Source organism: Manis pentadactyla, chromosome 2 (genome assembly GCF_030020395.1).
Source record: "Manis pentadactyla isolate mManPen7 chromosome 2, mManPen7.hap1, whole genome shotgun sequence".
Classification (NCBI taxonomy): Eukaryota; Metazoa; Chordata; class Mammalia; order Pholidota; family Manidae; genus Manis; species Manis pentadactyla.
Window position 1 is genome coordinate 155,924,419 of NC_080020.1, and position 17,364 is coordinate 155,941,782.

Below are 17,364 nucleotides of genomic sequence, written 5' to 3' on the forward strand. Positions count from 1 at the left end.
CTGCTTCCTGTAATTATTTTTCAAATTCAAATACAGATTAGCATTTTTCCATCTTTTTCAGGTGGTTTGGTATGGTGTACATAAAAATTTATTGCTATTTTATTCTGTAGCACTATAATGACTTCTCATACCAATTACAAAGAATTAGGACAAACTTCACACTGTTGAGGATACAGTACCCCACAAGACTGTTCCGACTTCAGACACCAGCTACGAATTGGGGGTTCCTAGGATACCTTTCTTACCAGTTGGGTACAAATTTAGGAGTTCTACTACTATCTCAGGTTTGAAAATTCTCTAGAACAACTCTCAGAACTCAAGAAAGTGAAATATTTATGACAGTGATTTTATTACAGCAAAAGGATGAAAATCAAAGCCAGAATAAGGAAGAGACAAAGGGTAAGGTACGGGAGCATCCCAAATGAGGCTTCCATCTTCTCCAAGAACACATTTCCTTACTGGCACATTAATGTGTAACAACAATGTAGAGTACTGCCAACCAGGTAAGCTAACCCACACTTTGACACCCAGAGTTTTTATTGGTGTTTCATTATGCTGGTATGATAGATTGACCACAGTTAAGCTCAATATCCAGTGCCCTTTTCCCTGGAGGTTGGGCTGGTAACATATGGCTCAAAGCCTCAACCCTTTAATCACATGGCTTGTCTTTTCTGGTATCACCTGCATTACCTCATTAGCATAAACTACTTAGACTAGGGACCAACCATGAGTCACCTCATTAGCATAAACTCATGTGGTTCCAGACAACCACTATGCATAGCAACTACACTCCAATCACTCAGGAAATTCCAAGTATTTAGAAGTTACCTCTTAGGAACCAGGGACAAAAGCCAGCCAAGTTCTTTATTATATAAACACACACACTCAAATCAATGTGAAAATGCTTCATTATTATTCAAATATACAAGTTGTAAACATTAAGACTGTAGTTTAGACATTTCAGCAAATAATTGCAACATACAGTTTACAGACCATTGATAAGTTAAACATAGGCCCACGGCTGATGGAAAGGGAGGCTGGAAATTGTTCATCTTTGTCCTGGGCAGCAGTAGGCCCAGCTAAAATTTGGGGGCTCTATTACTAAGGAAGAAAAGGAGGGTGGATGTTGACAGATGACAAGGAATCTGTGCCTCAAGACCCAAACACTCCAAAATTATTTGGGAGCAAGGTCACATCGATGATATTCTGGATCTCAAGTCTTCTCTTCTGCAAGGTGAAGGGCTTTGCACCTGTGGAAATAAATGAGGACCACACAAGTAAGACTAAACAGGCTATTTATTCACAGCTTGCTATAGTAAAGGATCAGCCACTATCACCTGCATTTGGCAGAGACCTAAGGGCAGCAGGGAGGAAGAAAACTTTAAAATTAGAAGAAAAAGAAGGCATCAGGCCTGTCCCAGTTGGAAGTTGCTGGCATGGGAAAGCTGGAGATAGGTCATTTTGGAGCATGCTATGTGACTGGTCTGGGGAATGTATTTGGCTTTCTATGGTTGGTCCTAAATTGGAAGTGGGGGCAAAAAATAGGGGAACTAGCAGTCATTGACCAAGTCTGGCTGTTCTAAGTTGACTGCCACAGAGGCTGTGGTTTGGCTTCCAGGCTGGTTGCTGCAGAGGTATAGGTCAGAGTTCTACTGTCATACACAGTGTGTCCATTTTCCATTGGTATATTAATCCCTCAGTTACCCTTTTTGGTCATTCTTTTGCTTGAGAGAGGTTGACCATTTCAGAGTTGCTAGAGATATGGATCTTTGGGGATTGTTTGGTTGTCTCCATTGTAAACTGTATCATGAGATCTTTTGGATTTGGTACTGTTTCATGATGGCAATCATCTGATGAGAGAACAGGTGTGCAGAAGCATTGAGCCAAGAAGTATTTTCTTTAAGGCAATGTATTGCCTGCTCTATACTGCCTGTTTCATTGATCCAAGCACATCAGGAAGTAATAGCAATTGCACAGATGCCACCATGCTTAGTCAGTAAGAAGTTCAGAGCAATGCAATTGCCCATAACTACTTGTGGCCATGGGTTAAGGTGATCTACAGATCTTCCACCTAGGGGAGAGGTGTTGTCATTAATAACTTTTGCCAGTTAGTGATAGTCTTTTCCACCTCCCCCTTTTGGAACTACTGCTCTGATTGTTCACATAAATGATGAGTCAGCAGTTCCCCAAGGTAGATGCCTGAAAAATCAAGGGTGGTCTCATTTTGGAGCTCCTGCCTGAGTTGGAATTTCTAGCATTGGTGATTTGTAGAGCTAGGACTTCTGTATGCAGACAAGTCTTGGAATACTATTCATAATTGGCATGACATTTTAGTCTGAGGAAAACAAGACAGTTGTCCTGGCTACAAAGGAAGTAGAATCCGGTGGGTGCACAGAGACCAAGGAAAAAAGGTGTTCATAACATGAGACTGGAACAAAGACTGAACTTACATTAGCTGTGTTGCATGTTTGGATCCCCCTTAGTTTCTGCCAGGTGATAAATGACCCACTACCCTCAGAAGGTTGTTGGGTTCAAGTTTAGTATTACCTGGGGTCTGATCAATTAACAATTGGGTCTTCTGGGAAATAGGGACACTAGCAAAATCACATGTTGATTCAAAGTCATTCCTGTACAAGCAAGTAAAAAAACCACTGGCTATACTTCCACAATCATCTCTTTGATGAGCCCAGAATTGTTCACATTTATTTATTGTGGTGGTCTGGTGATGGATGGCATATACACCAGCTGGTAAGACAGAATAGTGGCTACTGTTTGGAATAATCTAAGATTGGCATTGGAATATGTAAGTTCTGACCTAACAGTTATAATAAAGAGGAAAGAAAAGAGAAAAGGGGCCATTATGGGTAGATGACAATCAGGGATATATGGAAAAGAGAATAACTATAAGCAAACAGATGAAAAACAAAAACAGGACTTTGATACGGGTGTTGATCTGACATCTTGGGCAGCAGCCGTGCATTATCTGAGGTCACCTATTTATTCCAGAGGTCTTTGTTCAGCTATATACTTCTGAAGAGCAGCTGCTTCTTCAGCATCTTGAAGAATCCCCAGTTTGAGGTCCTCTACTGGAGTAGGCTTCCAGTTGTGTCAATTAGGAATTTTTTCTTTCACTGTGAAATATGTACTGAAGAATTGATTCCCTGGAGTCTCACTGTTGTATTTGTTAACAGTACCTTATAAAAGTCCCACACAATGAGGTTTAATTAAGAGCAGTTTTTCTCTGATGTATCTTCCAATAGATAAAATCTCATGGTTGAAGATCACAAAGAACTAGGAAGATGCTGTGAGAAGGTGGCTTTAACCTATTGGTGACAGGACTGGGTTTAGTACCTGAATCCCTTGTAATATTTTGTCATGTCTGTGTACAGCAGGACAGAATCTAGTACTGGAAATGAAATCTCTAGAAATGGGCCTTCTGGTTATCAGTTCTTAGAGGGATAACTGAAATATCCTCAAGGGAGTGAACCATACAGCTGTAAGGGCTTCTGGGAGTGACTCTGGCCAGGGAACTAAAGGGTTTCTGAAAGTCTTGCTAATTTTAAGTTAAGGATGCCATTGGTCTTTCAACCTTCCTGGAATATTGTGGATGGTAAGGGCAATAGAGTTTTTGAGTAAGAGGTAATGCCTTATGGAGTTCTGTTACAATGATCCCTGTAAATGTGTACCTTGATCAACTTAATATAAAAAGCAATGCCCCAGGTTGGAAACAAAAACAGCTTTTAGTGATTTTAAGGGCTATTGTGACTTTTAGTGACTGTCAGGGCTATAGATTCTCAGCAAAGAAATGCTTCAACCCACCCGGAAAATAGATATACAGTAACTCATGCATAGGGTGGAAACTGGATAAAATCCATCTGAAGGTGTCCAAGGACCCTTGAGGCTTTGGTCATGTCCCATCTTTACAGTTTCCCAGGATTATGTGGATAGGTCACATATGACCTGAAAATAACCTGTTAAAAAACTGTCTTTTTAAGGCTTGTGTACCACTGTTAATTTAAGGTAACCAACTTGTATCATGATGGGTAGTTACATGGAAAATTTAGCTAATATCCATTGGACATCACTTGGCGCCACCAAATGGCCATCTTGGGAGCACCAGAAATTATCTGGGTGAAGGGTGTTTAATTTTTAATATTCTTTTTCAGAAGCAGGGGCTAAACTTTGACATTTTATAATGGCCTCTTTCTTTGAATTCGTCTAGAGATGTATCCTTTGAGGATTTAGTTAGGAGCCTCACCTTGGCTAAGGCTACTCGTGTGGCATAATGATCAGCTAGAGAACTGCCTTTCACTTCCATATTACCTCTTTTGCATGAGCCTCAGCCCTTTATAGCAGCCACCTCTCTATGAAGCAGGAGTGGATCCATATGTTCCTTAGCCTATAGTCCATTTTTTATGGGGATTATGCCAGAGGTTAGGAAACCTGTTTTCAAAGCATCTCAAAGTCATGTACTGCTCTCAAGCATATCTGTTATTTTTGTGTGTGTTTATTCTCTGGTCTTTGGCTAGTTGACAAACTATATAGTAAGTGCAGTAAGTTCTGCCATCTGGGCTGACTTTACCTCTGATAGAGGACTGTATTCTAAGAGAGCTTAAATTAGTGACAGCATATCCTATTTGATAGCCTCCAGTTTTTGAGAGAAATGATTCATCAACAAAAAAATATTAGCCCAGAGTTTTTAATTGGACTCTGTAATAAATCTGAGCAAGGTAGATTTAATTTGCCTAATTAAGGTAAGACAGTTATGAGGTTCTCCTGTCAGGAACAGAAGTGGCAGGATTCAGGATGCTGCAACAGTGAGCAGAAATGTGAGGAGAGAATAAAAGACTATCTTAAGATTTAATTAGTTGGCTGCAAGTGTAAGACTACCTCTATTCACAGTTGACATGATCCTTTAGACAAAGAATCCTAAGAAATACACTAGAAACCTATTATAATGTGTGAGTTCAGCAACGTTTCTGGATACAGTAAGATCAATATATAAAAATAAGTGATATTTGATCATTAATGGATCTGTAAAGGAAAAAAACATAAATGGGGCTTCATCAAAACTTAAAACTTCTGCTTGGCAAAAGATACTATTAAAAGAATAAGAAGACAAACTGCAGGCTGGAGGTAGATATTTTCAAACAACCTCTTTGAAAATGTACTCACATCTAGAGTACATAAAGAACTCTCACAACTCCACAAACAATCCAACTAGAGTAAACACTCCAGCAAAGAGTACATGCAGATGGCAAACAGGCACATGAAAGGAAGCAACATCATTAGCCGCTAGGAAAGTGTAAGTTAAAACCATGATGAAGTTTCACTACACAACTATTAGAACAGCTAAAAAAAAATTTTTTTAAGTGACAGTACTAAATGCTAGTGAGGCTGCAGAGGAACCAAATCTCTTACAGTCTCTGGTGGGACTATAAAATGGCATGGCCACTTTGAAAAGGAGTTTGGGAGTTTCTTAAAAGACTAAATATACACTTACCACCCACTTTAGCAATCTCACTGCTTGGCATTCATCTCAGAGAAATGAAAGCTTGTGTTCACACAGAAATGTGTACATGATGAGTGTATACCCCAAAGTATTGAAAGCAGGGACTCAAAAGATACGTGTAGCTCCGTGTCCATAGTAGCATTATTACAACAGCCAAAAGGTGGAAGGAATCCAGCTGTGCATTGGCAGATGAACACATGAACAAAATGTGGTCTTCATAAACAATGGAATATTAGCCTTAAAAAAGGAAGGAAATTCTGACACATATTGCACAGATGAACCTCCAGGATATTATGCTAAGTGAAATAAACCGGTCACAGGACAAATACCATGTTATCGCTCTTAAATGAGATACCCAGAGTAATTGAAATCATAGAGATATATCTATACTTGTTCATGGGCTGTGGCTAATGGCTTGGCGAGTCAGTTTCCTTGAAAGGAACATAATTAGAAAACCCAAGGTCTGGGGCAGAGGTGTGTGGACAGACTTTTCTAATCTGGCACAGAAATGTGAAGATAATTGTGTCTTGTATGCATGTTTACCAAAGGGTGACCTCCACTGAGGATTTTAATGAGGTGGACAGAAGAGCCATCCTATGGACGGTAGCCAGCCTTCTTTCCCAGTCCAATGTATACATGAACAAAGCATCAGGGATGGAGGTTATGTATGGGCTCCACAGTATGGACTTCCATTCACCAGGGCCAATCTGGCTCTGGCCACTGCAGAGCGCTCAATATTCCAATAGCAGAGACCAATATTGAGCCCCCAGTATGCCACCATTTCCTGGGAGATCAGTCAGCTGTCTGATTCGAGATTGATTATATTGGACCAGTTCTATCACGGAAGGGGACAGAACTTGTCTTATTGGAATAGACACTTATTCGGGGGCAGGGGATTTGCCTTGTTCACAATGCTTCTGCCAAAACAACTACCCATGCACTTAGAGAATGCCTTATTCACCATCATGGTATTCCACACAGCACTGCTTCCATGGGGGAACTCACTCCAAAGCAAATAAATCACAGCAGCAGCTCCTGCTCATGGAGGTACCCAGTATTACCAGGATCTCAATTATCCTGAAACACATGGCTTGACTGATTGGTGGAATGGCTTTTTGAAGACTTGGTTATATTGCTAGGTAGATGTATGTTTATGTTACTACGTAAATGACAAAATCTTGTGTGCTGGGCAATGTCCTCTAGGATATGGTGTTTATGCTACCTTAGCATCCACTATATGGTGCTGTTTCTTCCATAGTTAGGATTCATTAGGTCCAGTTACCAAGGGCTGGAAATGGGAGCAGCTCCTCTATCATCCCTGGTAATCTACTCAGTTTTTGCTTCCCATCCCTATGGCGTTAGGTTCTGCTTGTCTACAGATCTTAGTTCCAAAGGAAGGAATGCTTTTACCAGGTGACACACAATGATTCCATTCAACTGGAAGTTGATACTGCCACTTGGCCACTTTTGACTCCTCATGCACCTGAAACAATACTGGCTGGGCTGACTGGTTCTGACTATCAAGGGGAAGTTGAGCTGGCTGCTACACAATGAGAATAAGGATGATTATGTATGAAATGCAAGAGATTATGCCAATTAGCACTCCCAAGTCCTGTGATTAAAGTGGATAGAAAACTACAAAAACTGATCCAGGCAGAACTTAAATGATCCAGACCCTTCAGGATGAAGTTTGGGTCAACCCAATAGCAAGGAACCATGATCAGTTGAGGTGCTTGCTCAAGGAAAAGGGAATGTACAATGGGTAGTAGAAGAAGGTAGTTATAAACACTAGCTTTGACCATGTGACCAGTTGCAGAAATGAGTTATAAGTATTTCTTCCTTATTGATGTTTGCATAAATATTAACAAAATGTTTGCTATTTCTTCCTTATTGGTTTGCATAAATATTAAGTGTTTACTTTTCCTCTTATCCCCTTAAATAACATAAGATATATTTATGATAGTTAATTTAGTATTTCAGTATTTAAATTACAGAATATAAAAGGGGAGTATAAATCAGCTAGAGGAAGATTTAAACATCACCCATGGACAAAAAAAGTCTTTGTGTCCTCTTTTGGGGAAAAGGTTACTGTGTTGTTTTCCACAGACAGTTGTACCACATTAGGCAGAGCATGACTTTTTTCTTCATTTTGAGATTAAGTATGGTTTAAGGAGGTGTATGTGGGTGCCAGGTTGACATGGGGTGGACTGTGATGTCTTTAAAGTATGTGAAGTTGGCCAGAATGAATGACATTTCTTTACATGGTAGCTGGATACCAAAGGGATGAAAGTAGAAGCTGCCAGTCCTCTTTAGGCCTTGTTAGAAGTCCCAGAACACCATTTCTTTCCAATGAAGCCTTCGAATATTTTTCTGCTCCTTTTTCTCTCTCTCCACCTTCTGAGACTCCCATTACGTGTATGTTGATACTGTCCTACAGGATTATGAGGCTTTGTTAATTTTCCTTCAGTCTTTTTTTGTTTCTGGACTGGATGATTCCTATTGATCTATCTTCCAGTTCACTGGTTCTCACTTGCTTCTCAAATCTGATGAGGCCTTCTGCCATTTTCTGTTGATCAAAGCGAGTGATAAGGCTGGCCCAGATTCAAGAGAGGGGAAATAAACTTCACTTCTTGAGGGGAGTGACAAGTAGAGGAAGAGAAGGAGTTGTTGGGGGCCACCTTTGCAGGCATTCCACCATATATGAATTATTTAATTAGGCATCAATTATCCCTCTTCAACCCACCAATGAGTGCTTCTCACCCAAACCCCTGCCACTGCTGACTGTGATGAATCTCTTTTCTTTTAACTTAGCCAATTTGATATCTTAGAAGTCTACCAAAAACGGGATGCATCATACATTAGGTAGGAGTGAAATAGGTTATCTATTTCAACAAAGAAAAAGGAAAAATAGAAACAGGAGAAGCAACTGTGTCCTTCTTAATCTTTGACTCTAGCTTGCCACTATTTTTGTTTCATGTAAGTTTGAAAGCATTTATACTAATTTGAAAATCGGAGGTCCGGCTGAGCAGGGTCCTAGACATGCGTCCTTCCCCCGTCCCCGCGCACTCGTGTCACGTGGTCAGGCCCTGCAGGTGAGGCCTACGCTTCAGGGGGGTGGCCACGCCCGCGGTGTTGGAGTAAAATCACGTAGGTCAGGAGTGTGACCGCACGCTATAATCAGAACGTACACATAAATGCGTGTTAGGTCCAAGGTAACTGATGTGCTCAATAAACCTGATGACTTCAGAGCTTTAGCTGGGCTGGTATGAACTTACCTATCATGGTCTGTCCTCTTCACCTGTTAGTTGGCACCCTCCACGGATCACCACCCCTGACCGTCATTTAGACCCTTTCCGTGCTCGCCCGTCCCGCACACTTCCGGCGGACTGGCCCGCGTGGGTGTTGACACGACGAGGACCTAGCAGCGTAGCGCCCGCAGCCCGGAGCTCTGGCGCTCCCTGCCCCATCCCCAGTGGGAACTCTGGCCGCCAGCCCCGCCCACACCGGCAGCTCACCGCCCCCAAGTCCCGCCCCCACGTCCTGCAGCGAGGACCCCCACGGGGCTGTCCGCGGCCGCGCCGGACTCCTACCCTGTTTCGGGTCTCCACAATCCCCCAACTCAGCCTCAAGTGCTGCTTGGTCCTCGGGCTTTGAGTTTGCTGTCGCGGGCCGAGGCCCGCCAGTCGGCAAGAAACAGTTGCGCAAGCGGTGGAGCAGGCTGCCCGGACGGAGGCGCTTGCGTGGCTCCACAATGGCGGCGGCAGTTCGTGCTGCAGGCCAACTATCTGGGCTTTGCGGCCTGCCGGCGGGTGAGAGCTAAAACGCTGCGAGTGGGATGGGAGCGGGGGCTCGCCCGGGCCTTGCAGACACCTGGGAGGAAAAGCGAGAAGTCTCGGCCTCTGGGCCCCTCACGCCAGCCACCGTCCTGCCCGGACCCGCTGTGTGACCTTGGCGCGTCTGCACCCTCTCTGAGCCGCAGGGCCGGGTCTGTAAAGTGAGGGTGGACTGGACGCAGTCCAAGGGCCCGTCCAGGTGGCCAGACTGCTCGTGCGTGCTCGGCTGAAAGGGGCAGGGACCTGGGAAGGAAGCATCACCTTTCCCGCGGGCGCGACGCCAGTTATTTGGTGATGCCTGTGTGGGGTTGGGGACAGGTGTGGCCAGCGAAGCTCGGAAGGGAAGGAAGCCGTCTTCCAGCTGGAATCGGATAGATGTAGTGTCAGTCATTTTAGATTCCACGTTGAGCAGTGTCCTTACTGAAAAGAAGGATGTTCCGAATGTCAGTAATTTGGCAGTTATTTTCCTGCCTCGCCGCTGGTTGGTTTGCAGGCTGAGGAAGGGCAGTCTGATGTCTTCCAGAATAACGTTTACTCCTAGGTACTGCTTCATGACGACTCGTTCTTCTCTATTCACTTTATTTTACTGTAAATCTACAATCCACTATTCATACTTCCAAAATCCAAAGACCTCTAAAAACCGAAAAGTAATTTTTCGTAACTCATTTTGTTGGGAAGCTTGACCTGAAATCAGTTGGCAAAAAAACCTGAACATTCGTCCCTTGTGTCCATGTTGTGACACCTTCCTTTTTGAAGGCCTCATTCAAACTGCACCTAGCTTCTGTAGCTTTCCTTCATGTGCCCTTAATGTCTGCAGGCAACTTTCTTAAGCTCTTTATGCTTTTTTCCTCACTTCCTTTTCACAATGTATTTATGAGATAGATAGCTTTATTACCATTTTACAAATGAGGGAATTAAGGCATACAGAGATTGAGAAACTGTTTCAAGGTTAGACTGGGAGGATGTCAGGTTTTTGCACCACCACCATCTGGCTCCAGAACTTCCTACTTTCTTTTTCTGTTGTATAAACTTTTGGTAGCAGCTTTATTAAGATGTAATTAACGTACCATTCAAGTCACCCACTTAAAGTGTACAATTCAGTGGTTTTTAGTATATTTACAGAGCTGTGCAACCATCACCACTATCAGTTTTAGGACATTTTCATCACTCCAGAAAGAAACCCTGAATCCTTTTGCTATAATCCCCTTGCTCCCCATTGCCCCCAGCCCTGGGCAACCACTAATCTACTTTCTGTCTCTGTAGTTCGCAAGTTCTGGATAGTTCATATAAGTGGGATCATAATACGTGGCCTTTTGTTCTTGTGTTCTTTCACTTAGCATGTTTCCAAGATTCATTCATGTTGTAACATTTATAAGTACCTTCATTCCTTTTTATAGCTGAGTAATACTCTATTGTATGTATTTACCATATTTTACTTATCCATTCATTAGTGAAGGAACATTTGGGTAGTTTCCACCTTTTGGCTGTTAGGTTTAATGTCGCTATAAATGTGTGTGCCTTGTTTTTGTGTGTACATCTATTTTTATTTCTGTATATACTTGGGAGTGGAATAAGTGTCTCAAATAATATCTCCACGTTTAACTTCTTGAGGAACTGCTAGACTATTTTCTAAAGTACCTGTGGTGGGTTTACCCAGAAGCAGTGCATGATGGTTTATTTCTCCACATCCTTGTCAACACTTGTTATTATGTGTCTTTTTTATTATAGCCATCTTAGTGGATGTGAGTAGTATCAGGTTGTGGTTTTGATTTGCATTTCTCTGGTGGGTAATGGACATATTTCTTTGTGCATGCTTATTGGCCATTTGTAAATGTTATTTGCAGAAATGTCTGTTTAAATCTTTACCCATTTTTAAATTGGATTTTTTTTATTAGTAAATTTTAAGCATTTCTTATGTATTCTAGATACAAGTCCCTTGTTGATACATAGTTTGTAAAAAATTTTATCCCAATCTGTGTGTTACCGTTTCACTTTTTGATCATGTCCTTTGAAGCTTGGAAGTTTTACATTTGGATGAAGTCTTCTTTTTTTTTGATGGTCAACAGCATTTTTATTTATTTATTTATTTTTATTGAAGGGTAGTTGACAACAGTTTTATATTACATTAGTTTCAGGTGTACAACACAGTGATTCAACATTTATATACATGATAATTCTAGGTACCAGCTATCACCATACCAAGTTGTTACAATATTTTGACTATATTCCTTATGCTATACATTGCATCCCGGTTACTTATTTCTTTTACAATTGGAAGTGTGTTTATATATATATATATATATATATATATATTTTGTGAGGGCATCTCTCATATTTATTGATCAAATAGTTGTTAACAACAATAAATTTCTGTATAGGGGGGTCAATACTCAATGCACAATCATTAATCCACCCCAAGCCTAATTTTCGTCAGTCTCCAATCTTCTGATGCATAACGAACAAATTCTTACATGGAGTACAAATTCTTACATAGTGAATAAGTTACATGGTGAACAGTGCAAGGGCAGTCATCACAGAAGCTTTCTGTTTCGTTCATGCATTATGAACTATACACAGTTCAAATATGAATATTCATTTGATTTTTAAACTTGATTTATATGTGGATACCACATTTCTCTATTATTATTATTTTTAATAAAATGCTGAAGTGGTAGGTAGATACAAGATAAAGGTAGAAAACATAGTTTAGTGTTGTAAGAGAGCAAATGTAGATGATCAGCTGTGTGCCTGTAGACTATGTGTTAATCCGAGCTAGACGAGGGCAATAAACATCCATGTATGCAGAAGATTTCTCTCAGAACATGAGGGGGGAGGTTCTAAGCCTCACCTCTGCTGCTCCCCATTTTCTCACCAGATGGCCCCCTGCGACTGTGCCTGTCTTAGGTTGTTCCTCCCTTGAGGAATCTTACCCATCTCTGGCTAACCAGTCATCTTCCGGGGCCATACAGGGAAATGTTAAGTTGGTAAGTGAGAGAGAAGCCTTATTGTTTGAAAAGGTTAGCTTTTTACTTCTTTGCATATTTATATCCTGTGGCTTCTATGCCCAGCATTTGTCTTGAGGTGTCTTTACCACTTGGAAGAATTATGATACTCGGTAAATTCGACATGTGGCACGAGTTCTATTTAAAGGTTGTGATTAGGTAGGAAGAAGAAAAGCTATAGAAGTAGCAGGCAGAAGAAAACCTGGGAAGACTGATTATTTCTTTGACATATCTTCTTGTAGAGTAACTTCAGCATGGATAGGTTTTAAACTACTAATTAAATTGTGCACACACATTAACATAATAGGAATATAGTTACCTAACCAAAGCATACCTGTAATTACCTGCCATCTCCAGTGAAACCAAGAAAACCAGTTAGGCACCTTAGGCATTTGTGAAAGCTTATCTATGATATGGTGGATATTGTCCGACTGAACTTAAACAGTCTGAGAGAATTCAGATAAATTGAACAACCCATTCCTGGGGACTGTTCATATCCCATATGTTCTTTTAACAATAAATAGTCTGTGGTTGTAAGATTTTGGAGTGCTACAATTTGCACTTCTCCTAATTCTTGGTTGAGTTCCAACAGTATAGATCCAGTCCAATTTTTTGTTTTACTGTATGCACAGGCCAGCTTAGATATCTCCTTCTTCATTCCCATGGCAAGTCCAGGAACTGGTGGGATGAGTGCATCTACACCTGTGGCAGTGTGTGGATCTTTGTTGGAGTTTTTTTTTTTTGCTGATCATCTTCTGTCATGAGTCTTCCCGAGAGTGCTGATGTTGGAAGTTCTTTTTCATATCGTATCTTAGTTCATTTTCGGGGTAGCCAAATTAGGCTTTGATCCTCTGTATAAACACAAACAGACCCTTTGCCTACACTTTTATATGCCCTTTATATCATTGTGTAGAACTCATTAGAGGTCACCACATAGGAACTGCTTTTTTTTTTTAATCATTAATCTACACTTACATGACGAATACTTTGTTTACTAGGCTCTCCCCTATACCAGGTCCCCCCTATATACTCCTTTACAGTCACTGTCCATCAGCGTAGCAAACTGTTGTAGAATCACTACTTGTCTTCTCTGTGTTGTACAGCCCTCCCCTTTCTCCCACCCCGCTATGGATGCTAATCTTAATACCCCTCTTTTTCTACCCCCCCTTATCCCTCCCTACCCACCCATCCTCCCCAGTCCCTTTCCCTTTGGTACCTGTTAGTCCATTCTTGAGTTCTGTGATTCTGTTGCTGTTTTGTTCCTTCAGTTTTTCCTTTGTTCTTATATTCCACAGATGAGTGAAATCGTTTGGTATTTCTCTTTCTCTGCTTGGCTTGTTTCACTGAGCATAATACCCTCCAGCTCCATCCATGTTGCTGCAAATGATTGGATTTGCCCTTTTCTTATGGCTGAGTAGTATTCCATTGTGTATATGTACCACATCTTCTTTATCCATTCATCTATCGATGGACATTTAGGTTGCTTCCAATTCTTGGCTATTGTAAATAGTGCTGCGATAAACATAGGGGTACATTGGTCTTTCTCATACTTGATTGCTGCATTCTTAGGGTAAATTCCTAGGAGTGCAATTCCTGGGTCAAATGGTATGTCTGTTTTGAGCATTTTGATGTACCTCCATACTGCTTTCCACAATGGTTGAACAAGTTTACATTCCCACCAGCAGTGTAGGAGGGTTCCCCTTTCTCCACAGCCTCGCCAACATTTGTTGTTGTTTGTCTTTTGGATGGCAGCCATCCTTACTAGTGTGAGGTGATACCTCATTGTAGTTTTAATTTGCATTTCTCTGATAATTAGCGATGTGGAGCATCTTTTCATGTGTCTGTTGGCCATCTGTATTTCTTTTTTGGAGAACCGTCTGTTCAGTTCCTGTGCCCATTTTTTAATTGGGTTATTTGTTTTTTGTTTGTTGAGGCGTGTGAGCTCTTTATATATATTCTGGATGTCAAGCCTTTATCGGATGTGTCATTTTAAAATATATTCTCCCATACTGTAGGGTTCCTTTTTGTTCTATTGATGGTGTCTTTTGCTGTACAGAAGCTTTTCAGCTTAATATAGTCCCACTTGTTCATTTTTGCTGTTGTTTTCCTTGCCTGGGGAGATATGTTCAAGAAGAGGTCACTCATGTTTATGTCTAAGAGGTTTTCGCCTATGTTTTCTTCCAAGAGTTTAATGGTTTCGTGACTTACATTCAGGTCTTTGATCCATTTTGAGTTTACTTTTGTATATGGGGTTAGACAATGGTCCAGATTCATTCTCCTACATGTAGCTGTCCAGTTTTGCCAGCACCATCTGTTGAAGAGATTGTCATTTCGCCATTGTATGTCCATGGCTCCTTTATCAAATACTAATTGACCATATATGTCTGGGTTAATGTCTGGATTGTCTAGTCTGTTCCATTGGTCTGTGGCTCTGTTCTTGTGCCAGTACCAAATTGTCTTGATTACTATGGCTTTATAATAGAGCTTGAAGTTGGGGAGTGAGATCCCCCCTACTTTATTCTTCTTTCTCAGGATTGCTTTGGCTATTCGGGGTCTTTGGTGTTTCCATATGAATTTTTGAATTATTTGTTCCAGTTCATTGAAGAATGTTGCTGGTAGTTTCATAGGGATTGCATCAAATCTGTATATTGCTTTGGGCAGGATGGCCATTTTGACGATATTAATTCTTCCTAGCCATGAGCATGGGATGCGTTTCCATCTGTTAGTGTCCCCTTCAATTTCTTTTAAGAGTGACTTGTAGTTTTCAGAATATAAGTCTTTCACTTCTTTGGTTAGGTTTATTCCTAGGTATTTTATTTTTTTTGATGCAATTGTGAATGGAGTTGTTTTCCTGATTTCTCTTTCTGTTCGTTCATTGTTGGTATATAGGAAAGCCACAGATTTCTGTGTGTTGATTTTGTATCCTGCAACTTTGCTGTATTCCGATACCAGTTCTAGTAGTTCTGGGGTGGAGTCTTTAGGGTTTTTTATGTACAGTATCATGTCATCTGCAAATAGTGACAGTTTAACTTCTTCTTTGCCAATCTGGATTCCTTGTATTTTTTTGTTTTGTCTGATTGCCGTGGCTAGGACCTCCAGTACTATGTTAAATAACAGTGGAGAGAGTGGGCATTCCTGTCTAGTCCCCGATCTCAGAGGAAATGCTTTCAGCTTCTCGCTGTTCAATATAATGTTGGCTGTGGGTTTTTCATAGATGGCCTTTATTATGTTGAGGTAGTTGCCCTCTATTCCCATTTTGCTGAGAGTTTTTATCATGAATGGATGTTGAACTTTGTCGAATGCTTTTTCAGCATCTATGGGGATGATCATGTGGTTTTTGTCTTTCTTTTTGTTGATGTGGTGGATGATATTGATGGACTTTCGAATGTTGTGCCATCCTTGCATCCCTGGGATGAATCCCACTTGGTCATGGTGTACGATGGTTTTGATGTATTTTTGAATTCGGTTTGCTAAAATTTTGTTGAGTATTTTTGTGTCTACGTTCATCAGGGATATTGGTCTGTAGTTTTCTTTTTTGGTGGTGTCTTTGCCTGGTTTTGGTATTAGGGTGATGTTAGCTTCATAGAATGAGTTTGGGAGTATCCCCTCCTCTTCTATTTCTTGGAAAACTTTAAGGAGAATGGGTATTATGTCTTCCCTGTATGTCTGATAAAATTCCGAGGTAAATCCATCTGGCCCGGGGGTTTTGTTCTTTGGTAGTTTTTTGATTACCTCTTCAATTTCGTTGCTGGTAATTGGTCTGTTTAGATTTTCTGTTTCTTTTTGGGTCAGTCTTGGAAGGTTGTATTTTTCTAGGAAGTTGTCCATTTCTCCTAGGTTTCCCAGCTTGTTAGCATATAGGTTTTCATAGTAGTCTCTAATAATTCTTTGTATTTCTGCGGGATCCGTCGTGATTTTTCCTTTCTCGTTTCTGATACTGTTGATTTGTGTTGACTCTCTTTTCCTCTTAATAAGTCTGGCTAGAGGCTTATCTATTTTGTTTATTTTCTCGAAGAACCAGCTCTTGGTTTCATTGATTTTTGCTATTGTTTTATTCTTCTCAATTTTATTTATTTCTTCTCTGATCTTTATTATGTCCCTCCTTCTGCTGACCTTAGGCCTCATTTGTTCTTCTCTTTCCAATTTCGATAGTTGTGACATTAGACCGTTCATTTGGGATTGCTCTTCCTTTTTTAAATATGCTTGGATTGCTATATACTTTCCTCTTAAGACTGCTTTTGCTGTGTCCCACAGAAGTTGGGGCTTAGTGTTGTTGTTGTCATTTGTTTCCATATATTGCTGGATCTCCATTTTGATTTGGTCATTGATCCATTGATTATTTAGGAGCATGTTGTTTAGCCTCCATGTGTTTGTGAGCCTTTTTGCTTTCTTTGAACAGTTTATTTCTAGTTTAATGCCTTTGTGGTCTGAAAAGTTGGTTGGTAGGGTTTCAATCTTTTGGAATTTACTGAGGCTCTTTTTGTGTCCTAGTATGTGGTCTATTCTGGAGAATGTTCCATGTGCACTTGAGAAGAATGTGTATCCTGTTGCTTTTGGATGTAGAGTTCTGTAGATGTCTATTAGGTCCATCTGTTCTAGTGTGTTGTTCAGTGCCTCTGTGTCCTTACTTATTTTCTGTCTGGTGGATCTGTCCTTTGGAGTGAGTGGTGTGTTGAAGTCTCCTAGAATGAATGCATTGCATTCTATTTCATCCTTTAGTTCTATTAATATTTGTTTCAGGTATGTTGGTGCTCCTGTATTGGGTGCATATATATTTATAATGGTTATATCCTCTTGATGGACTGAGCCCTTTATCATTATGTAATGTCCTTCTTTGTCTTTTGTTACTTTCTTTATTTTGAAGTCTGTTTTGTCTGATACCAGAATTGCAACACCTGCTTTCTTCTCTCTGTTGTTTGCTTGAAATATCTTTTTCCATCCCTTGACTTTAAGTCTGTGCGCGTCTTTGGGTTTGAGGTGAGTCTCTTGTAAGCAGCATATGGATGGGTCTTGCTTT

The 17,364-nt window shown here is 40.7% G+C and overlaps 1 protein-coding gene across 3 annotated transcripts in view; it reads left to right on the forward strand.

Moving 5' to 3' along the window:
• Positions 1-454: 454 nt before the first annotated feature.
• MRPS5 (mitochondrial ribosomal protein S5) overlaps positions 455-17,364 on the forward strand; it is a 51,861-nt gene continuing 34,951 nt past the window's right edge. Inside the window, exon 1 of one of the 3 annotated variants that reach the window (XM_057496986.1) lies at positions 455-503. In XM_057496986.1, the coding sequence (XP_057352969.1) occupies positions 470-503 (34 nt within the window). In that variant the 5' untranslated portion in view covers positions 455-469. Of the gene's footprint in view, positions 504-9,190; positions 9,322-17,364 lie in introns of those variants that run through there. The other 2 variants (XM_036880068.2, XM_036880069.2) reach the window with 2 other exon arrangements.